The sequence below is a fragment of the Aspergillus oryzae genome, chromosome 3, assembly GCF_000184455.2.
Source record: "Aspergillus oryzae RIB40 DNA, chromosome 3".
NCBI lineage: Eukaryota > Fungi > Ascomycota > Eurotiomycetes > Eurotiales > Aspergillaceae > Aspergillus > Aspergillus oryzae.
In genome coordinates, this window is record NC_036437.1 from 20,423 (window position 1) to 43,664 (window position 23,242).

The window sequence follows — 23,242 nt, forward strand, 5'->3', positions numbered from 1 at the left end:
GCATTGCCGCTCCAGTCGTGGTGCATCCGATGATCCGTTTAGTCCGTAGGATCTCGCGTGTTGTTTCGCTCCATAACTCCCCGCGCCTTTCCTCACACCTGTCCAGTCTACTCATTAGACCTTGGACGTTGGCAACCTGCTCTTCAAGCAGAAGTTTGGTCCAAGATTCCACTTTTGCTTGGCGAGAGCTTTTGCTCGTTTGCCACACACTGTTGGCTTGCTCGCTGAGGTGACTGGAAATTGCCGTGGGGTAGTTCTTCCCTTGCACCCAGTGATTGTATAAGTATTGAGAGGTGACTTCCCTGCCTCCTTCACCAACGAGAGTCATCCCCTCGGGATCAACTGGAGGAGTGAGTGCTTCATAAAAGTGCGGCTCCTCGAACTCAAGGTATTCGAGGATCGTGTCAGGATTAAGTTTGAAATTGAAATAGGTACCAAAAGCGCCGTTGAGGACCTCACGCAACTCCCTACTTTTTTCCTTTATCTGATCAAGAATTCGATAGGAAGCTTGGGTCCGCCTGTTGCTGGAATGCTGTTCAGAGAGCTTGAGCGGCATTATCCGCTGAGAGGATTTGGAGCCGAGTCGAACGACAGCTGATGATGTGATCCCAATGTCTAGCAGATCTTCCAAGAACTGGTCGAGGGCATGGTTCGTATAGCACATCACAAGCATGGCTTCCTTACTGTGGTCAAATAGTGCTTTCGCTATCAGAGCGCCGATGAACGACTTTCCAGTTCCTAACACGAAGGGTTAGCCAGTCGCAGTCAGTGAGGAAGATATAGTTACCTGGTGGGCCCTGAATCAAGCTAACTTTCTGCGTGAGCCCGGAGACGAATGCTTGCATCTGAGATGAATCGAGGTTGATGGGTTTCTCGGAGGTTAGCACGTCTTGCAGGGTTCTCACACCATGGTCGAGATCCTTGATAAGTCTTTCTTCAATGATGTTGGATGAGGAGATCTCGCTGTCGCGTTGGTAGTTTAACAGGTCCTCTGCAAGAGGAAGCTCCGCTTTCTCCTGAAGACGTTTTAGAATAGGCTCATAGGCGAATACAGCAGTATCTACAAAGAGGAACATGAGGTCGCTGTAGAGTTTGAAATAAGATAGCGTCTTTCTCACAGCATCGTCTCCTATAATTCGCAAGACAATCTTTGGCTCGTCCTCGAGAAGGTAGTCGATTTGTCTGTCAACCGTGGCAAATGAGACAATCTCTTTACCACGGAGAAGACAGCCGAATGACTGATGGCGTAGATAGCCGCGGTCGTTCTTTAGAAAAGCCTTTCGACCTTCCTTGTCCCGGGCTTTCAGAGCTTCTAGGCCTTGCAGACAGGTGATCACCAGGCCGCAAGGGGTCATCCGCCTTTCTGTGCCATTGAATATCTCTTTTACAGACAGTCCCTTGAGTGTGGTGACTGTACGTCTCTTCTTCCTTCCTTTCACCGCCTGCAGCTCCTCGCGTATGTCCGAGAGCATGTCCTCTCGTAAAAGCCGGAATTGATTATCGAGATGACCTGCGACCCGCTTTTCGATGGGTAGTTGCAGGATCTCGTCCGCACGCCGATAGAATGGTTTCTCGACCGAGCAAGACTCGTCATTAGTTGGATAAATTGCAATTTGGCGAAAGTCGACGTGGTCATTGTCATGCCGACCTCCTGGAACATAATCGGATTTTTCAATAAATGTGTTACTTGCCTTGAGTTCCAACACTAGCTTCAGCTTATGGCCATAGGCGCGGGTTTCAGGTGATGTCGATTTCAGAAGAGAGCCACTGCTGACCACGGTCTGGGCATCATCCACCATATCTGCCTCATTGGCAGACGCGTGAGTGAGACATTCGATCACGAGCCATGTAAAGGCTTGTACCGCCGGTTCTGTAAGGGCATTTGCTTGGAAGGCCTTCATGAAAGCGTTCCACAAAGTTCGCGGCTCAATCATAACTTCGACAATATCTCGCAGATGCTGGCCATTACATAGTGTCTTGATAGAAGGATCAGAAAGGTATTGAAGAAATAAAGCTGTGTGTCTGTTCAAGAAGTCGGGCTTGGTGTTGAATCGGACACCTGCGTGGATGGCGTTTCGGGCAGCGGGGCTGGCGACGATGCGCTCAACACACGCTGCGTGGTTTTTTTTCTCGAAAATCGCTTCCAGTAGCAGCGTAAAGTTATCGACAGTCGCAACTGGCCGTTTACCACTAAGGACAAAGTCGAAAAATTTGGCGAGCCGATCAGTACGAGACGTCATCTTGATGACCTGTCAACTGGCTTGAGTTTGTTGATGGAGGGGCTTTTCAAATGACAAAAGAAACAGTCAATGCATATAAATAGCAATTCAACCACAGGTGACACTGCTTATTTCTTATGTGGGCTGTGTGGCTCCGCTATAAGAATGATATTAAAAGAGTAACCCCAGAATCGCCCTAGCAAGAGAATACCCCCAGAGTTACCCCAGAACTATATTCTTACTGAGCATCTCTTTTAACCAGAAACCAAGGGATGCAGCTTGATCCGCTCTGGTATTTACCACTACAATAGAGAGTAGGGTAGCAATGCTTTCTTGGGTTTCGTATAGCGACTGTGATTCGCTAATGATGATAGACCTATGTTTTGTTCTTCAGCCGCACGAAGACATTGAAAAGCGGGGTATTTTTTCTAAAAGCAAATATTAAAGCAACTCGGCTTTACTTACTCGAGAAGCTCAGAAACCTGTAATTTCAAATGTTACTTATTGTCAAAACATTCAGTGCTGAACGTACCCAGTAACAGAAAGGCGCCAGTGCGTATGCTGGACTTGTCATTTTATGGCTACATTTTAACCACGCAGAGCCCTTTCCATGCCATAAGCAAAATATACATGGAAAGATCGCGTTGCATTGGCTTTAAGCTAAAGAAACTCCAGTCACTCGACTCAAACATAATATTTATAGTCTGGCAAAGTACGGAATACAGCACTCTTCTATTGTGTAAACTTTTACAAAGGGAGAGCTTGCGATACCTAAAGTTTATATATAATTCTTCACTATAAATAAACCTTTCCAGTGGATTCTACATGACTCCTTAATTATTATCAACCTGCCACTTATTCTTAGTTCAGACGTTTTTCAGCCAAGACACTATAGCTGAGAGCACTAAGATATATACAACATTACTTGTCAATACAGGACGTTGCCATACTCAGGAAAACCAATATTTTATTGCAGCCTAGCTCAGTTGCAGCTTAGGGTTACTAAAACAATCCAAGAGTGTACGTGGCGACACCAGTTTCCGGACAGCCTGTAGATCCCGGTAAGTGACGGATCTACAGGATTGGTGAACCTTTAAAATGACGGGGGCCTATAACATTGAGATTTTGTGGACGTTGTAGTTGATATTACCTTCGATACAACGTAATCGGCAAGTGGTCCGGTCACCCACGCGATTCGGGGCGGGTTCTTGATCTAGAATCCCCTTCGACCCAGAGCTAGGTTGGGGTGTCTCCGGGGCGGGCTTTTCGGGGCACGCTTCTAAAGATACGTTATATTTAATCAAGATAGCTAACTGGTTACAGAGTTCTTGGAAGAATTCCTAGCTGTAATATACACGTCTACTTAATATATCGTACTCCTCACATCAGACACCTTGGCGACATAGTCAGATATCGACCACGATTCCTTAGCTGGTATTTATTGTTGTTCGATTCCTTGTTCTTCCCAGGTGTTAAAGGGTTCTCCTAAGATCTATTCGACCTGTAAGGAAAATGGCATGGGAGCGATAGGATGCCTTTGGATATGCTCGGCTCAGAGTGCAACGTTCATCCTTGTGTTCACACGATAATACGTTATCATTCCTTCCGGTGACTTATGGCCCATGCTTGAACAGAAAGAGAAGTCTGCACCTGGCCTAACGGGGATGTAGTACGCAGCCACTAGACATGCCAGGTGGCTTGCACGGAATGCAGCTTTCTGTCAAAGATATTGGGTGGACGAGTGACCCGGTCCGTTTATTAACGTACTCATAGACCAGACACTTAGGAGATCGAGTATATCTCAAAACTCCGTAAAAGGAGATTGAGAAAAAAGAAAAGGCTTCCCCTACTTAGGATCACTATAAGATACGAGTGTCTATTAAATCTCTGAGTGGAGGTCTTGGCTATGTTTTGAACTGGTATTTTAACAATTCAAGCCTTCATAAATTCACTCCTTACCTTTGGGCGACATCACCGACGCGAACCTATCGGAATTAACGGGTCTCACTGGCTGCGGGCGGCCCTTCCATAGTAGATTTCCACAGCAGGAAATTGTACGTTTTGACCTTTGTGACGGAAGTGGTGGAGGCACCGGGATTGGCACATACTTCATTCCTTGTCTAGAAGGCAATCACGCTGCCACAATAGCGTAGCGTGAGAAAACAACCATAACGGGTTCACCAGAAACAATGGAGATCCCCGCAAGTGGGCATGGTTTCCGGTAGCCTCGGTCTTTTCCAAGAGAAGCCACATTGCGTCGTGATAGGAGGCATCCTGGTCTTCATATGAGACCATTGGTTTGTCATTCCGCGACTATTACGACTCGACCCCGCTGGTCATATTTATGACCGCCAAGTCACAAGCACACGATAATCGTATGTTTTAGCTTGCATCACCATCATATGTAGGACGCATGGCCAAAGTTTGGTCTCTTTCCTTTCAGCTCTGGCACAATGATTGATTCGATAGTAACCTTGGGATGAGCAATATATTGTTTGCGGTAGATTAATAAATATCGTTTAGATGGGTTCTCCGGTGGACAGTTTCATTACTCGCAACTATCATTTCAATCATGTGGCACACTATAGTTGATACCTGCGCGGAGCAGATTGTCTTCCTGTATTATACGCAAGTTCCAAATGTAAGCCTAGCATACCGTGATAATAAGGATTATCAAAATCTGAAAGCGCGCTGTCAGTTACAAAAATAGAGAGTTTTGATCTCTCTACAAGCCACCAGCCTTCGTCAACCCAAACTAAAAAGACCCCGCTTGCTGCCTCGCCGGTTAGCGGGGCGCCACGGATGACACTCATTAAAACCTTCAATAAATAAACGGCGAAGATTAATAAGAAAGCCTATAGAGAAAGATATAAAACGCTATCGATATATATCTATGTATTTAATTAGTATTTTATATTCTAGGAAGGAAGGAAGATGATATAAACAATCTAGTAAAGAAGATTCAGAAAGCCTCATCCCTTTATTCTGCTTTTACAGATCTGCAGTCGTTATTTTCTCAGGAGAAGAGCAGATTCCTCTTGTTTTATCAAAAATCAAGACTGTTGTGAATAAAGATGGCACTATGCTTTAGGATAATTTAAATTAAACTTCAAAATGAACAAAAAGGATACAGTTCGTGCTCCAATTAATATTACGGCGGCTAGAGCCATTATAAGTATCTACCAGCGACTCTGAAAGAACTATAATTTGAGACAGAGAGCAATATCCCCGAAATACCTGCAGGCTAGCCTAGTCATACGAAATCCTTCTCCCCTCTCCCCAAACATTCTGACCTAAGACTCGCCAGAAAGGTACGGCTCAGAGAACTCGTCCTCGGTTGTGTTCTCATCATCTGATGGGTTGATTGTATCCCCTTTTTTCCAACGATCCAATTGACTCCGTTGCTTAGTAGACACTACAAAACGCTCCTCAAAAACCGCTCGCACCGCAGTCCTCGTACCCTGTTTGAAGGCACCTGTATGTGGGACAACGAATAGCACAGCGTTATGAACCCTGGGAGGATGTTTCTTTTCGTCACTGAATTCGCCGTGTATTATCAGGAATAAAAGTCGAAATGCCGCATCTCGTGCTCTAGATTTATCACCCCTCACGGCTCGATAAGGCTTATACTCGAGTTCGTAATTGATTTTGCAGGCCCTCAGATCGGCAAAAATATTATCAACAGAATTGCCCGCCAAGCACGTCGACCCCAAGAAAGTCATATGTCTGACAAAGTGTGCGATACTGAGGGATATCATTTCGCAAGAGCGAAAACATTGCCGATAGTCTGATTCCAGGCCCTTGAGCGCAATATCAAACAAAGGAATATCTTGGTGGATGAAATCTGTGCTTTGCGGCTGGGCCAGGCGTTGGAACCTAACGAAGGACGATAGATATGGTATCATCAAGGTGTCAATACTGTAAAAAGTATCCCCAATCTTTATTTTTGTCTTTTAGGAGTCTGATCCAATCGCTTGCACTGATTCCATTTTATTATCGAGCTTCGAATAAAGATCATCTGGTAACATCTTGCTTCCATTTCTCCTCCAAACCTCAAGGTTATCGCTTCGACCGTCATATTTGATAACAGCGTTCCCGTCATTTTCCCTCGCCACTCTGATGATTTCCTTAATCAGTATAACCAAACCCCTAAGATCACTAGCATGGTCTTCTTCCCATTTAGTAATCTCACGAGTGACAGCTTCGACTTCCGGCGGTTCAAATAAGCCACCCTTGTGGTAGGCACGGACAAGATTGGGTGTTTGCGATACCCATAACTGTGGAAGGACTTCTTGGATATTGATAGGCTTATGAGCCACACGTGTTTTAATCTCAAGAGTTGACTGAATTGATACTTGTTTGCCTTCTTCTTTCATCACTAGTTTGGACTCGGCGGGAAGGCGAGAGCGACTTTCGAGTTGCGAAAGAGACATGGTTTTCATCATGCTCAGTAAGCTCCCATTTTCCAATTCCACATTTCGAGATTGAACTCCTGAAAGCTCATCAACATATGCGTCAGTTTCGTAGCGCACTATGAATTTTAAATCACCGAGGTTGTAGGAGATAATCCTATGATGCCCAGTACTAGCGGAAACCTGGGTAGTGGTGAACGCTTTCTCAAACTCGTGACCGTAACCCCGGAACTCGTGTGGCCCGATAAACATACATGTTTCGGCTTCCATTCGACAAAAAATCGCCGTATTGTTCGTCACCTCGACGCCAATGGTAAAGGGTTCAAGTCCATTTTTAGAGAGATTTGGGTTGATGAACGATAAAAGTTTGCGAATATTGTTTCGATCAGTTATTAGGTCAACTAGGCGTATGTTGTATAGAGGATTTTCAATATACAACGAGCGAAAGAGTGGTTCAAGAGGGCTTTCAGGATGGCGAACCGCGTTTTGAGCGATGTAAATGAGCCCAGAGTCCTTGGCCACTTTCTTGGGGGTTTTGGCTGGGGACCAAAGAGGAGGGCAGCCGGGGACGGCAATAGTGGGGGTGGACGATTCGATCCAATTATAAGAGGACAAATGCTCCACATCTGTGATGGATGGCCCTATTTTCTCAGAATTTGTCAGATCTGGGCGATGGATGTCTGCGATCCGAATGGAAGCCATTGTTGCCTTGGTTGCTGGGTGGGTTCAAGATGACGGGAATGGATTTAAAAATTGAATCATATAAGGTATTCATTTCAGCATAACTCACATGTTTGCCACGGACAAGTCGCATTTGACAACACATACTTGCATACATTGACCAATCTTGGCTCAGTTTACGAAGCGGGGAACCCTCTTCTGCAAACCTATGGCACTTGCTAACCCTGGTAATAAAAACTTTACCTAACAAGTCAAGTAAGAACTGCCTTACCTGGGAGAAGGGCCAACGTTCTTTGTGTATTGTAAATACAACGATCTGAAGTGTACAAGTCATATGGAGACATGTATTTTTATTAGTGTATATTGGCTGTGCCAAGCAGTGGTCTATGACCCACGCTAACCTTCAATAGGTCCTCTAAACTATCAATCGATATATATGGTTTAGAGAGGGAAAAAGAACCCTGTATTAAAGTTTTAATATGTTTCTAGATCGAGCCCGGTATCTTTTGTTTCTAGTGTTCCTATAAGGTACCTAGAACGTCCCTATGAATTAAATAAACAAAGTTAACTAGTACCTGATGGAATTGTGTATATAATATTGCTAGTTGTAGTTCCGTTTGATATCAGTTATTGCTACTGGTAATTGGATACCCGGAATAGTTTAATCGGTGTTTCTGGACTAGTTTAATGATTGTCTTAGGAGTAAGCTTAAGAATAACCTGGCTACTAGGGTGGAAGGAAGATATATATGCTTCGATATAGAAAACCTTATTTTCTAGGCTTGGCGGGAACGCTACTGATACTTCTATCCGGTCTATGATGATTAGGGGGATTGTTTTGCCTAGGATTGATTCTTAGTCGAGAGTTGTATGAGGTATTTCGCAGGCTGTTCCAATTAGATCTGGGGGACTGAATTAGAGACTGCTTATATAACTCGATGAATTGACTGGTGTTGGAGAACGTGAAACGTTACCAAGTAAAGATACAGCCGGTGATTTAGCCGCGGAGAGCTGGTCTTCTGCGAAGGATGGCTCGAGAGCGTTTCGAGTGATGTTTTTATTATTATTCTAGCGATAGACAGGCTTACACTGTATTCGACGTAAGGGAAATCGTACTGGCTCTGCTACTAAAGGCAGTGTTACAGACCCTTGTCTAGCGTACCTTATTGAAGGTGGATATATAAACACCATACTGCCGGAGTCCATATAAGCAGTATGTATCCCCCTATCTTGGTATGATGAAGACGAAGAGAACAAGTTCCCCGAGGTAACATCCAAATGTAATGTGCAGTTTGACGTGGTCACGCAAGTACCCTTGCAAAAAAAGATGTGTATCCCGCGCCCATAGTATAAAATATGTGGGGTTCCTACAACGGATTCGCGGGGCCCGCGGTTCGTCAGTTAAACCTGCCACTGGCATTTGCGGGAACTTGATGAATCTCTGAGTCAAGTTGTATTTGAGTTCCAAATTCGTTTCAAATATTCGGCGAAATATTGTAATGTGGTCTGCTGCGCAAATGATGATATTATTTTTGTGACAAACTGATGTGATTCCTTTGTAGGAGTCACCTAACCCGCTCAGCCAAAAGGCTCACAAGTGAATCCTGAACAAGGATTCAATCGGTTAGGTGATATATATATAGGGTAGTATTACCTAGGTCTGCCTACCTAGAACTACACTTATAATGTTATATTGACTAAACAAAGAGGAAGAGACAGAGGAGGAGGTAGATTATGGGAGGAAGTACACTTAATACTTATCTATCTAGACCAAATCAGGAAAGAAATGGGTTCACCAGAATTGACTGTTCTACATGCTCAATTCCTAGGCGCCACAATGGACGCCGACAGGAGTTTTCTCTTCTTAAATACTATGAAAATGGAAGGATTGACAAGTCTCCATATGCAGAAAGAGAGGATTTGACCTGATACTACCTCTGGTATTTACTAGCTCCCCTCTTCCCCCTACATCCGCGGGTTTCTTCCAGTCAATAAATTATATATAATTTGAATTATGAAAAACGAGAAAGGCATTCATGATACGTGGAGTAAATTGACTGGAGGATTTTCTATTCAGGGCTATAGTCTCTGTTTGTTTAGCTTGATAAAGACGTCACGAGCAGCTTGTGCGCCGCTCGACAGAGCACCCTCAATAGAGCCCGGCTCACTCGCCGAAACATCGCTGCCTGCAAAATGAATGTTGCCATGTGGCCGTCGGAGTTCCGTAGCACCGGTTGTAAAGAATCCCGGCCGATTCATCATCCAGCCTCCCTTAGAAAATTCATCGCCGACCCAACTATGGTACGCGAAATCGACAACCTCAATACTCGGTATGAACCTCCGCAGCGCTGCTTGCACGCCCACGCGATCCTCGCAACAAATAGAAGCATCATCAGAACACATGCAAAGAACGAGCGTATCCCCATCAAAGTACTTCTCCGTTCTCGCGGCATTGAGCGGGTATTTCCCAGCTGGTGCGTAGATACTAAAGGGTTTGATTTCGCCCCGAACTCGAATCCAAAGTTTACCAGCCATGGTTGGATTCTTTCTCGCGATCATCGATCGTGCCATGTCGGGTAACCGCGGTGTGATCTGCACGTCGCCAATGGTATTGAGTGGAAGTGCGACTATCGCCTTCCGAGCATGGATCTCCTTGCCATGCCGAGTTCCAATGATAACCCGAGAGCCTTTATCGGCAATGGAGCTTACTGGAGTAGACGTGAGTAGTTTGGCACTCGTTTCAGCCATTATGGCATCAATGAGTCTCTTCGTACCACCCTGAATACTCCAAGTGCCGGCCGTTTCAAAAAAAGCACTGAAATTTCCAAAGTAGGTGGCGACGGCGTGCAGCAGTTGCGCAATGCCATGATCTTTGTAAGAATGCACCACACCGGACAATACCCCCTCCAGAACATCCCGCTCATAGGAGGAGAGGTTCAACGAATTGATGCGGTCCTCGATCGACTCTTTCTCGATCTCGGTGTTGTCGATCGCGGTGGGATTGCATGGCATCGGGAATCGATCACGACTGTCTGCAAATAGTCGTTCCAGAAGGGGCAATGCGGTTTTATAGAAATCAGCAGCGCTGCCCGTGTGTACAGCGCCATCGGCCAGCCAGTAATGCATGCCTTCCTCCATTGGGGGGTTGACGGATATTCCATGGCGCTGAAGCTCGCACCAGACGTGCGGTTGTGTCCAGTGTACGTAGCCCCCCCCTAGTTCAAGAATACCACCACACGCATGGTCCATATAGGTTCGACCTCCAAGACGATCACGAGCCTCTACCAAGACCACTTTGTGGCCGTTCTTGCTGAGGTCACGAGCTGCGACTATGCCGGCCATGCCAGCCCCGATCACTGCAACATCGAATACTTCGCCCATTCTGATAGCCTTGGTAGTTGCTGATAAACATGAAGTGATTCTCGTCGGCAGGATACCAAGATTTATACATTTGTCGGAATCAGGAGATAGATGAAATACACTCGGGCAGCTAGAGCGCCGAAAAAAGTATACACAGGAGTCATCAAATTGGGAGGCGTGAAGGGGAAGTGGAGCGTAGTTGAGCGGATCCCGCGGGTCCGGTCGCCACACAACCTATCTATACATCAGAGGATATTCTGAATATTGCCACTGAGTGAGAATGATATACCATCCCTGCTCGAGAAATGATTTTGCTAGACGATTTTGACCTGCATGGCATGTAACTTTTGCCAGTCCTGCGTAGAAATTGAAACCACTGGCGGCTGCTCTTCTATAACAGCATTTAAATATCTCTCTAAGGAGGTAGTACAACTAGTTGAGGTCGACGAGAGGTGGAACATTCAAGTATGACAGATCGACGCATAGGACTTGGTGACAATTCACCCGTGGTTAGCAGCATACCACGTTTAAGGACTAGATCCGTCTACCCCGACATGAGCTCAATTTTGCTCTCCTTCCAAGAATGTTTCCTGTTCGGACGAGCGGTCTCTCGGCGGTACTTTTGCGGTAATTCCGCTTTCGAACGGAGGTAAGTTTGTGGGGCCTTATCGGCCGTTAAGGTTCTCGTCGCGGCCCCGCGGTCCCGAGAATTCGTAGTCTAATATTATGGTCGATGTACCAATGGTCTCGGGGTTTAAACGATCTTGGGTTGACCTCCTGCCACTTGGGATCACAGGCTGCAACCCAAGGCGTTTACACCAAGCGTGCACGCCATAGACCAGTATGGCGACAAACAAAGAACTGCCAGATTTTGATGTCATCATGGTCGGTGCTGGAATCTCCGGCATAAATTTGGCTTATCATATGTCAGAGCGTAACCCAGAACTCAGTTACGCTTTAGCCACAAGGGGAACAAGTTGAGTTGGTCATCCTCGTCGAACACGTGGGCTTTCGATATCACTGTCAACGACACTGAAATGATCGCTGTCAGGTCTCGCTTTGTCTTCCTCGGCACAGGCTCCTATGATGACCAGGAACCACTCCAGGCGAACATCCCCGGGTTGGAAAATTTCCAAGGCCCGGTGATCCACCCCCAGTTCTGGCCTCTTGGCCTTGACTACACTAATAAGCGGAGCCTTGTTATTGGCTCTGGCGCCACTGCCATCACGCTACGTCCAGCTCTCTCTACCAGTGCGGCACATGTGACCATGGTCCAGCGTTCACCGGCAGGAAAGTTGGAAGCCATTGTTGCAAGGCTTCTGCCCCGCTCGGTGGCCCATCAAATCATACGCCGTGGGAGCAACGATTGTGGATTTGTCCCGATGGGGCCTTTTATGGCGCACTTCGGAGTGCAAAATCAAGCATTTTTATCGGTACGATTGACATGATTATTACATCCAGTATAAAGCTCACTCCTGGGGAGGAGCTTCATCCCGATATCATGGTGACAGCGACTGGGCTCAAGCTACGCATGGCAGGTGGCATCAGCATTACCGTCGACAGTGAGCCATATGAGATATCGGACCACTTTGCTTGGAGGGCTTCCATGCTGGAGGGTCTGCCTAACTTGATGCAATCACTGGGATATGCTAACGCAAGCTGGACGCTGGGGTCAGACACGGAGGCACAATTAGCGTGCCGGTTGCGGACGAGGATGAGGAAACCGAGTTTATCGGTACTTGTACCGCGAATGACGGCGGAGGAGAGGGAGGGATGAGAAGAATGCCCATTTTTGGCATTATCCGCGACCTATGGAAAGAAAGGGGGAAATTTGTTTCCTAAGTATTCATTTACAGCTCCGTGGCAACCCCGTTCGTACTATTGGAGGGATCTACCGATTGCGCGATGGGGTGATGTGCGCAGGAGCATGTAGTGGTTGGGATAGATGCCTTTGTGGACCTACTCGGGTCAAATTATGATTGTGTCCCAATATCGACTGTGCGTCGTCTTGAGTCATCGGTATCTTTTATCATATCAGTATTGTATTGGGACACAAGCCTTTCTTTCAAGTGGCGCAGGAACATCAGAAGATAACACTATGTGTTCGCCGACGGGTCTTCACGTACTTCGTCCGACTTTCACCCTCTACGACCCTGCAAACACTAAAACTGACATCATTATAAACTATATGCATTTATTGCTCTTCACACTCACAATATGAGAAGCGAGCTAGCATTCTGACCGGTTGGGATCAAGCCTTTACCCCGCAGCTAAGCCATCAGTTATGCAGAAGTACCATCGTGGGGCCCGCGGCTCCGGGAACAACACGGCTTTATTGGTCGGGCTATCATAACGACATGATCAATGGCTACCAGGAGACCCGCGGAAGAATTTGAGTTTAAATCGTATACTTTAGTGGATTGCGGGGTACATGAACTGTCTTGATATTCATCATATGCGCCCTACCATTTCCTATGGGCCGCTATGTTGCTATCTCGCAGTCTCGAGTCCCATATCGACAACTATCTAGAGTTATATGTCGTAAATTGAGTTCAGGGGGCTGAAGCACACGAATGTAGTGGTCATACATTACCTGCATTGAATTCGCTATTAAAGGGGGTTCGGAATCCCAAAATTGGGGGTAAATATGACCATACTCGTCGTTAGTACAACCTTCCACGAATTCGACCAGATAAATGGCTTTTTGCAAGGATCAGGAGGTCGAACTGTCTTTTGCGGAGAGCCAGCATATTGAGTTGGCCCGTAATGGCAACGAGGCCCATGGAAGCCGTACTGATCGTGCCATCCAAAATGATGCAGATTTTCCAGATGGTGGTGTCAACGCTTGGCGTACCGCTCTCGGTGGGTTTCTCGCATTCATTGCCAGCATTGGATTTATGAGTGGTGGCTCGGTATTCCAGAGTTATTACATCACCACGGCACTGTCTTCATCGAGCGCTTCCGATATTGCCTGGATTGGAAGTGTGCAGCTCTGGGGATGCTTTTTCTTTGGCATTTGGGCCGGGAGACTGTCTGACAAGTATGGACCAGCTTTACCCCTGGGACTGGGAACCGTGTTTATGGTTTTTGGCATCATGATGGCATCCATTTCGAAGAAATACTATCAGTTCTTATTATCGCAAGGATTTTGTGTGGCATTGGGAATGGGCTGGATCTTCACACCGGCTCTAGCAGTTCAGTCACAATGGTTTTTGAGAAGACGGGGCTTCGTGGTTGGTGCTGTTATGTCCGGCCAAAACGTGGGAGGTATGTATCTGACTGGTTTGTACAAGATTCTGTTTCCGGGCTTACCTTACTTTATCAATCAGGGATCATTTGGCCTGTCTTGACCAATAAGCTTCTCATTGATAACGGAATGTCATTAGGCTGGACACTACGCATCATTGGCTTCATACAGCTGGGTCTGATGACCGCTGCGACTCTATTAGTCAAGCCGCGATTTCCGCGAACCTCGAATATTGATGGGTTCCCCATCAGACAATATTTTACCCATAAACGGACGATCGCTTTTACTATCGCATTGGTCATCATGGACTTGGGAATTTATATCCCGTGGGTACGTGGCCGCGGTATACGATTAGCCCTCCCTTGACTAACAAGATCTTCGTCATCATAGTTTTACATCACACCTTTTACAATGACATATGGTGCTTCTGCGAGTCTGGCCTTCTACAATGCAGCAATCTTAAATGGCGGCGCATTTGTGGGATGTCATGCTTTGGGGATTGTAGCGGATTCTGGGTTGGGCTTTTTCAATTGTCTCACAGTGACCACCTTCGCAAGTGCGGTCGTCGCCTTCGCGTGGATTGGTGCAAGAAATGTTGGAGGTATCATTGTGTGGACGGTAGCATACGGCATTTTATCTGGTGCGCTCCAAGCCATATTTTCGCCATGTTTATCTCTCCTGGCACCGACGCCAGAGGTGACTGGGTCTTGGAATGGTAAGTGATTCGGATTCTCTCTTTGACTCAAAACTCAGTTGAACATAACATGGTGAACAGGGATTGCTATCACGATTGGGTCATTTGCAGTCTTAGGGACTGGTCCGATTGCCGGAAAGTTGCTCGGTGATGAGGATGGAACGGGTTACGTCCTGATGCAATTGTTCACGGGAATTTGCTTGGCCCTTGCGGGCGTTTTCTATCTAGCCACGAGGGTCTTAGTGTCTCGTGACAGATGGATTTAAGCGGGTAAGCGTACAATTTGGGCAGTGAGAGCTGAGCACATTGCCGTTGTGGTTATGAGCATGGATACTTTGTGACCCGGAGTGCACAATCAACCGAGCCAATCAAACCCTCATTCACATAAATACCCATCCCTCTCAGATTCGTCCGACAGACAATAATAATGACGATAATGAAAACAAACGTGGGGTTTATCTCCCCATAATCGAAGTCAACAGCGGACTGCGCTACAAAGCGTGAACTTGATTTATAGTCCCCGTAGCTGCCTTCTGCCTAGAGTAATGGTTGCAGCCTCTTAGGCTGCCCCTACTGTACTATACATCATGTAGTCGGGGACAATGTAAATGAATCTACTACCCACACTACTATTCCTACTACTGTAATCTAAACCTCCACTGTTCTACGGAGCAAAAGCCCGAGTACGGTTGACAACGAGAAGACAAGATTACTGGGAAAGTCGCAGCTTATGGCGAACTTTATTAAGTGAAAGGTAACTCAATAGTTCTTTCTATAACTGAGACGTTAGCCGGATGTAGAGGGATTTCGTCGTCGCTGTCATTGAGCCTCCGTGGTCGAGAACGTGTGCCTCAAGGAACCATTTCCTACCTTCCGTCCGCTTCACCCATGTTTTGATGACAATCATACTGGGAGTAGGCACAGGTGAGCGATAGTCTACCTCTACTCTCGCCGTAAGTCAATGCTCCTGTTCGTCTGAGATGAAAACGCGATAGGGCTCGGCGCAGAGACCCAGTGTCTCGTCTAACAAAGCTGCCAGAACTCCGCCGTGGGTAATGTTGATATAGCAGGTCACACCCGATTCAAGTTGACAAAAAGCAACAAAATGTGGCTCCTCTAGACCTTCCGGTTGGTCAGATTCCTTCTTAACGGTTAGGAGGCTTGGGAGAAGATTTTCCTTTCGCGCCAAAGATAAGATAAGTGGAATAGTGTCATTCGTGTTGATTGCATTGCTGAAGGATTTGTCGGACAAGTCTCCTTTGTCGTATCTCGTGACAAAAGGTACTGGGTGGTAGGGACTTGACTTTATCCACGTACGGGCGGGCAAAAGGCATCTGGGCGAAGAAGTCGACATCTTCCTGAGAGACGGGAAGCTTGCTGATCAGCTCTCGGCACGTACGTTTGTACATCATCGGTTGACATGGTGATTGATTATATGCTCTAGGTCTGTTTGCCGAACCGCCGCCGTTCCGACCTGTGGCTTCCTGTACCGAGAAGGGGAACGAATGGTTTATGAGCTTGTGCAACGGCATTTATTAGAACTATTATGCGCAACTATCATTGGTCCCGCGGAGATAGTGACCCGAGTCAAGATTGTCACCAATGCTTCCATTCGTAGTGGACTGTCTATGTCCAGTTTGTCGATCTTTGGAGGGAGATTTCGCCTGGAGCACTTGATTAATGTCGATAGTAGACAAAATTGGGTTAAAGGGCTTCAAGCGACTCGTTTGATATGCCAGGCTGTCATCTATCATCTTCCGTTCCAAGATCTATTATTTATTTTTCTTTCGGAACCAATGCTAGGTCCATAAGCACAGACACTCCGGTAGTTTGACATGCACCGGACGTGGGGTTGTCTCAACGGCTCCGCGGGTGCGCGGGTGTGGGCCACAAGATAATTTGTCCGTGGAAAGAACCTTGGAACCAGAACGAGAGAAGACTTTAACCACTAAGCTTGTAACCTCACTCGTCAATTTTTGAGTTACATGGGACTGCATACCAGGACATTCCAGCTGAGAGGGAATGTAACCTTTGGTAGAGTGATTTGTCCGGGCTTCTCGGTGACAGCCTATAACATAAATAGGAGGCGCATCTCGAGCTTCTTTCTTTTTCCATCCTACCAATCTGGAAATTTGCAAATATGACCGATTCTACAAACCTCAAGCCCGTTGTCTTCATCGGCGCAGCCGGCGAGATGTGTCGAGTGGCTGTGGAGCGATTTGCGAAAGCCAGCAATGCTCAGCTTGTTCTTGCGGATCTCAATACCACTGTCATCGAATCCCTTGCCGCCAGCTTTCCCTCTGGCCGGGCAACTACTCAGAAGCTCGATCTCTTCGACGAAGCTGCCCTTGCCAATCTGATTAGTGGCGCCGGACTGGTTGTCCTAGGTGCAGGGCCATATTCCAAGACTTCTCAACCAGTCGTCAAAGCATGCATCAAGGCCAAAGTTCCTTATCTCGACTTTGATGATGATGTCGAGAGTACTCAAGACGCCCTTAATCTTAATCAGGAAGCCAAAAAGGCGGGCGTGCCTCTCTATATTGGTTGTGGTGCATCACCAGGGCTGAGTAATGTCATGGTGATGGACGCCACGAGTGAACTCGACACTGTCAATAGCATCGACATCTGCTGGCTTGTCGGTGACGAAGCTAGTGTTGGGAAAGCTGTACTGCAGCATTTGATGCACATAGCTGCTGGACCATGCTTGACCTGGGTCGATTCGAAGCCAACTGTGAACGAATCTTGGGTCGGGACCACCTATGCGCCCATGTATGCCGAAGACGGTGAGAGACTCTTGCATGAAACGGCCCATCCTGAGCCGGTGACACTGCCGCGTCTTTTCCCACATGCCTCTCGAATTCAATGCTTCGGCTCGTTAGATCCGAAGCCACTCAATGGCATTGCTCGTGGTCTGGGGTCTGCTGTCCGCACCAAGGCTTTGTCACTGGACGATGCAGTTGATTTTTTATACAACTTGGCAAGCAAACCACCACTGGAGGGTGGCTTGGGTGGGGCCTTTGAAGCATGCAAAGGACACCTCCGTGGTGGTGATATTACCCTCAAGGAGCTTTTTGGCGTGATCAGCCACTCTGTTGGCCCTCTGCGGTACGCTTTATGGGGAATGCTTGAGCAAATTTGGAACGGCGAGTGCACCACCGCCGAGGTTGTGACTTATATCATGAACGCAATAACTGGCACCAAAATCGAAAACCGAGGGAACACGCTTGTGAGAGCAACCGGTATGCGTGGTGGGGTGCCGACAGTGATCACCAAACGCAACCCTAAAAACGGCAAGGATTCCTACTTATGCCAGAGTATGGGCACAGTTACTGGAACATCAACTGCTGCCTTCATGGTCATGGCGCTGGAAGACGGACGCAAGCGAAGTGGTGTCTTTTGCCCGGAAGACTGGGCTAAGCCCGATGTGTTTTACAGGGCCTTGGAGCGGGTTGGAGTCCCCAGAGATGAGATTATCGAGTCTATCTAAGTGCTCTTAATGCAGGATTAGTGAGCATAAGTAATCTCGAACTTGTTTTTGTGCATTGTTTCCGAGCATAGTATCCCTGCAATCAATTCACCGATTTGTTAACGACCACACTGTGTGTTAACTATCTGTCCATTGCTCACAAAATCTTCATTGGAATTGTTGATATGAGGCAGCCAATCCCAGACTAGAAAGTAGTGATGGCAACAATATATCTAGTTTGCCTGTCAACAGTAGACCGGAGCAAGGCAACAAGGCAGGGGTATATGTGATGACAATAGGTACGGCAGGTTCAGCCAAGTAGCCACATCGTCGGTTCAGAGGTGTTCGGGGTATCCAAGTGCGAAGCTGAAGTGACTTGAAGAGTAACGCGGCAAGGGTACGACACAGAACCATTTTTTTCTTCTTTTTTTCATCAAAAGATAGAGAGAGAAATTGGGTGAACACGGGTATACAACAGTAGGGATTCGCATATAGTCCTGTCCCACCTCGCTTGAGCGACAGGTACACTCTGCAGCTCAGAGCCCTCGATGATATTCTTGTCGGAGGTTGCGCTGTAGTGGTTCGCTGCCACGATTGTATACGTCGGCGTCATGTATCCCAGGATTTCAGAGCTCTCCCGCACAGAACAATCCGGGTTTAGAGGGGATGTGGTCGCACCCTGTCGAATGAGAGCGAGGAAGATTATGACGAACTCGATGCGATTTCGAATAGCTAATGCAACCGTGCTACCGGGTGCGATTCCTAGGGCCGCCAGGCGGATCTGGGCTTTGACTACGACATTATGAAGCGCACGATAGGACAGGTGAAGGGTCTTCTCAGTGTTAGTGGCAGGAATAATCAGAGCCGGATCTTGCGATGTTTTGAAAACAGCAGAAGCTTTGCCATTGTGGCCGGGGCAGAAGAATTCAAGTCTAGCTTGAGATGATTCTCTATGGTCACTGGAATAAGGACCGCGACAAAACACATACGCAGCAAGATTTCTTAGTAAAATATAAGTAACCTTAAAAAACCAAGAATCAGATCGACAGTATATTAAATTAGTTGTTTACCCATCCATATTTTTTTTAATTACCTAAAGTTTGATTGTCTCCACTCCTCAACTTCCATTTAACAAGATTACGTGGTGGACTGAAATAGGGTTGGAGAATTCAATAGGGGTATTGTCTTCGCTTCGAAAGTGGGATGTATCCATCCTATTATCCCTTGTCAAATAAGGTCCAGCCAATTCTAGCCTGGGTAGATCTGGATATGGTCTATTTGGAAATATAGGCTTTTGTTAAGAGGATTCATCACTGAAAATAGTTATTATTTGCACTTAGTAAGTTTAATCAAAGTAATTTTATAATAATCCTTTCTCAAGAGTCTGAAGTATCGCGGGAGAGTAAAACTTTATATATCTTAGGGTTTTAGTAAGAATACAATAAAACAATATGCACTCTACGGTTATCTTAAATATTGTAGGAAATTTCTAGAATAGAATCTGGAAAAAAAAAAAAGTTGTTGCAGGTAGAGTAATTCAATATGCAATGTTCACTTGGGGAAACGCGTGACCAACACAAAATTTTTGAGCGGGATTGGATTAACCAAACCAACTCCAGACTACTCCTTCACCCTTTTTTTGACTGACCATAACGAAGGAAAAAGAAGAAAAGATATATATATATATATAAATGACCGATAAGACCAATACAAATCATTTCCCCACGCGATGCGCCCGGGATGCGGACGAAAACATGCGGCAGGCTATCGAACGATTCCGCACGAGAATGGCAGCTGCGAACCGGATGTTCATTCAGCAACGCGTCAGCGAGATAGAGGCACGGGGACTACCTACCGACAAAGAGAAATATGATCGGATGCGCGACTACCGATATCTTGAGGACTTGGGGACCGGCGGCGAGGCCGAATGGGGAACCGCGGAGACCTGATCGAAGGCGAACAGAATCCGGCAGATCACATGGCTGGCCGACGTTCCGACGCTGGAGGATGCCCTACTCGTCGAACGAGCTGGGCCTGTCCCTGAAGTACGCCAAAGGAGTGAGGGACCCCGATTTCCGCCACTCCGGCATCGCTCCGTTTGAGCCGGGATTCACCATCGGGGTGACGGATAGGGATCTGGAAAGCCTGGACCCGAGCCCGGATCGTACGAGACTGCGGGAGCGCCTGAAGCAGGATAATGGGAACAGGAGCTGATTAACAGGCCCTTGATTGACGGACGTGTTGACGACGATCTGGAGGTCAAGGCGGGCTTTGCCACAGGCACAGGCTACTGCGGTGAATACCCAGAGTGGTACAGTGCCTATCTCTACTGCCGTCAGTGTATGGATGACGAGGACGAGAACGACAAAGACAAGGGTAAGACTGACAATATAAACGACGCTCTCAATCTCCAGAACTGGGCGTGGCGGGTGATATTTTTTCGAGGCCAGTATAAAAAATCCTCGAGTTCTTTACGGGCGGAAGGCGCGATTCGACTTGATTCCTGAGTTTCTGGATTGGTACAGTAGTTGGCTGAACCACCTGGATGCTCGAGGTTTACTTCGCCTGCAACGCCACTGAACCGGTTGTGAACCAGATTGTGAGTCGGACTGTGAGCTTCTCTAGGCTGACATCTAGGTTGAATGTCGATCTCCGCCCCCACGTCAACCTCACCACGCGCGTTTTCTTGCGACGTGACTTTTTCGACTTTCATTCATCAATACGCTGATCAGCCATCATGGGGTTCGGAAACCTCCCGCGAGAAATTTTGAGCCTCGTCATAAGTCTATTGATTGAGAGAGCAAGCCCTTGCTTAGATCCGCACGACAATTTACAGCATGTCTGTAACGCGCGTCTGGTGTGCCGTTTATGGAACACGTTGGCGAGACCATTTGTGTTCGAAAATGTGCGGCTGGCCTATACAGACGGGGAATACCAGGCTTGGAATGACATGCTGGACAGTGAGGCCGTTAGACAGGCCGTCCGATGTGCTTACATCCGCTCTGCCCCGGACGATGATCACCCGCTCGGCATCTGGAACGCCTATACAGACTGCGGTTACAACGGCCTCCTTAGCGCAATCGGCCGCATCTCCGAATTAGACCGCATGAAGTCCCTCCATCTACGATTTTCCAGGCACTGCGCCGGCGTTGAAACAGATGATCCCCGTGATGAAGTTGTCGAAGATATCCGGAGGCGCCAAGAGATCCTGGAATCCGTCTTCAAGACGATCCAGAGGCGTTCAAGTAACAAGTGCAGCGCGAGTACCATGCGTTCTCTGACCATTGAGAACCTGCAAAATGCCCCGCTGCCAGAATTTACCTCATCGGAGCTCTTCAGGAGTGTGACGAAGGACCTCGACGCTCTGCATCTCATGGTGGCTAATGAGTACGATGAAGCCGGACCCGACTGGGACACGTATCGAATTGAACGCCAGGTGTTTGAACCATACCTCCACCACCAGTGGTTGGTTCCTCTCTCCGATCACCTGGTCTGCCTGACACTCTCCTTCCAGATGGGTTGGGGAACTATACCAGGTTATTTTGACGGGAGAGGCCTCCACTTCCCAAGGCTCAAGACGCTGAACCTGGGCAACTTTGTCATCGGGCACCATAATCAGTTTGACTGGGTCTTGACCCAGTCCTCGCTGATGTCCCTTCGTCTAGACCGATGTTCTATTGTGTCACACATAACTACACACGAAGACAATATTGAGAAATGGCACGTCCGGACCAACGACTGGTACGAGTATCCTCTGGGCTCCTTTGGCATTGACGGCCCCTATGTAATCTACGGCTTCTCGGGGACATGGGAGGTCATATTCGACAGCATTCGCACTGGCCTTCCTCAGCTTACCGATTTCTGCTATCATTACGACGATGACCCTGTCTTTCCGGTGCCACCAGGGGCGCTATCTGTCAGCCTAAGCAACAAGAGATATACAACATTCGATGACTTCTGGCATGATGCGGATGAAGGATCGGGAGGGCAGGACTTTGGCGACAGTGAGTGGGGTTATCCTGATAAACGGTATGTGAATCGATCGGAAGAGACGAAAATGGGAGACAGCCGAGCCCTGAACGCGCTGTTGCAGGAGATAAGACAACGGCAGCAGGCTCTTCGGTTGGGCTAGCTTTCCGGGTCATGAAAATCTCAGGCGACATCCTGCCCTTCATTCTCGTGTCGGCCCTGCTACATTACATATTTTGGGACTTCATTTACCGGATGACAACGCTTGGCTTAGGTAGATATTTCTTGGCACTTTATTTCCACCTCACTGGACCTTTCTATTGCTACAATAGCTCTCGTATTAATCCGATATCGTGGAAATAAAATGCCAAGGAATCTCCCACTGACGCCGAGCTTTTTTCTTCTCCACAAATGGGGCTGAGTTGTACAAATGCCGATGATTTAGTGCTGATTCTGCACTGGGACGTATTTGACCGGGGGCTGAAGCAATTTCAGCCTCAGAGAAGGCTCCAGAACGCTTCCTAAGGGTTTCTCTTCTGACACATAGAAGGCGAGCCTTTGGTGCACTTTAGCTAATACGCCCCAATCTCCCCGCCACTGACCGCAACTTGATCTACGCCACCAAATTTGAATATGCCTAGCGATACGACGAGGCCGGGATTCCAGGTAACTGGATTCAGACTCCGGAGAACACATGAGAAGTCCAGGAATGGTTGCGTGAGATGTAAGCAACAGCGGAAGAAGGTAGGCCATGTCTCTACCACAATGGCTCGGCACACAATGTCCTGATTGTATCGCCCAGTGCGATGAGTTGAGACCAAGTTGTTCTAGATGTACCAAGCGCATGTATAGATGCCGATACCAGAGCCGTCCGAGTGATGACAACCTGTCGGAGCAGGAACCGACCCACTTGCCAGTTCCTGATTCGCATGTCCCACCCCAAAGCCCTAGCACTATAGTCCCAGGGTCTCGGTCGCCATCCGCACGTTTGAGTAAGCACCATTTGGTTTCTAGTCCTCCGTCTGGTGGACAACCCGCTGCTTCTCCAGGACTTAGTGCAGATGGAGAAAGACTAGGGCTGAATTCAAACATCCCTGATACCCTCGACGCGACAGAGCTCGGTCTCTTGGCGCACTATATCACGCACACGAGCCAAACTATACCTTTCGACGATCTCGATCTTTATGCTCTGTCG

General features: G+C 47.4%; 7 protein-coding genes across 7 annotated transcripts; 3 read left to right on the forward strand and 4 right to left on the reverse strand.

The window, feature by feature from the left end:
* Positions 1-708: 708 nt before the first annotated feature.
* Positions 709-2,240, reverse strand: AO090023000008 (uncharacterized protein; the record flags this gene model as incomplete). Its single annotated transcript, XM_023235377.1, has 2 exons — positions 709-738; positions 813-2,240. 2 exons carry the CDS (start codon positions 2,238-2,240, stop codon positions 709-711), a joined length of 1,458 nt encoding a protein of 485 aa, XP_023090403.1.
* Positions 2,241-6,172: 3,932 nt separating this feature from the next.
* On the reverse strand, positions 6,173-7,333 carry AO090023000010 (uncharacterized protein; the record flags this gene model as incomplete). The annotated part of the gene is made up of 1 exon (XM_001820550.3): positions 6,173-7,333. One exon carries the CDS (start codon positions 7,331-7,333, stop codon positions 6,173-6,175), a length of 1,161 nt encoding a protein of 386 aa, XP_001820602.1.
* Positions 7,334-9,390: 2,057 nt separating this feature from the next.
* On the reverse strand, positions 9,391-10,692 carry AO090023000011 (flavin monoamine oxidase family protein; the record flags this gene model as incomplete). The annotated part of the gene is made up of 1 exon (XM_001820551.1): positions 9,391-10,692. One exon carries the CDS (start codon positions 10,690-10,692, stop codon positions 9,391-9,393), a length of 1,302 nt encoding a protein of 433 aa, XP_001820603.1.
* A 1,247-nt stretch (positions 10,693-11,939) lies between these two features.
* AO090023000012 (uncharacterized protein) lies at positions 11,940-14,878 on the forward strand (the record flags this gene model as incomplete). Its single annotated transcript, XM_023235378.1, has 5 exons — positions 11,940-12,104; positions 13,389-13,938; positions 14,001-14,248; positions 14,309-14,633; positions 14,694-14,878. 5 exons carry the CDS (start codon positions 11,940-11,942, stop codon positions 14,876-14,878), a joined length of 1,473 nt encoding a protein of 490 aa, XP_023090404.1.
* A 1,874-nt stretch (positions 14,879-16,752) lies between these two features.
* Positions 16,753-18,099, forward strand: AO090023000013 (saccharopine dehydrogenase family protein; the record flags this gene model as incomplete). The annotated part of the gene is made up of 1 exon (XM_001820553.1): positions 16,753-18,099. The coding sequence occupies one exon, from the start codon at positions 16,753-16,755 to the stop codon at positions 18,097-18,099; it is 1,347 nt and encodes a 448-aa protein (XP_001820605.1).
* Positions 18,100-18,511: 412 nt separating this feature from the next.
* AO090023000014 (uncharacterized protein) lies at positions 18,512-19,156 on the reverse strand (the record flags this gene model as incomplete). Its single annotated transcript, XM_023235379.1, has 2 exons — positions 18,512-19,079; positions 19,149-19,156. The coding sequence occupies 2 exons, from the start codon at positions 19,154-19,156 to the stop codon at positions 18,512-18,514; spliced, it is 576 nt and encodes a 191-aa protein (XP_023090405.1).
* A 1,659-nt stretch (positions 19,157-20,815) lies between these two features.
* Positions 20,816-22,210, forward strand: AO090023000015 (F-box protein; the record flags this gene model as incomplete). The annotated part of the gene is made up of 1 exon (XM_001820555.1): positions 20,816-22,210. One exon carries the CDS (start codon positions 20,816-20,818, stop codon positions 22,208-22,210), a length of 1,395 nt encoding a protein of 464 aa, XP_001820607.1.
* Between the last annotated feature and the right edge of the window lie 1,032 nt (positions 22,211-23,242).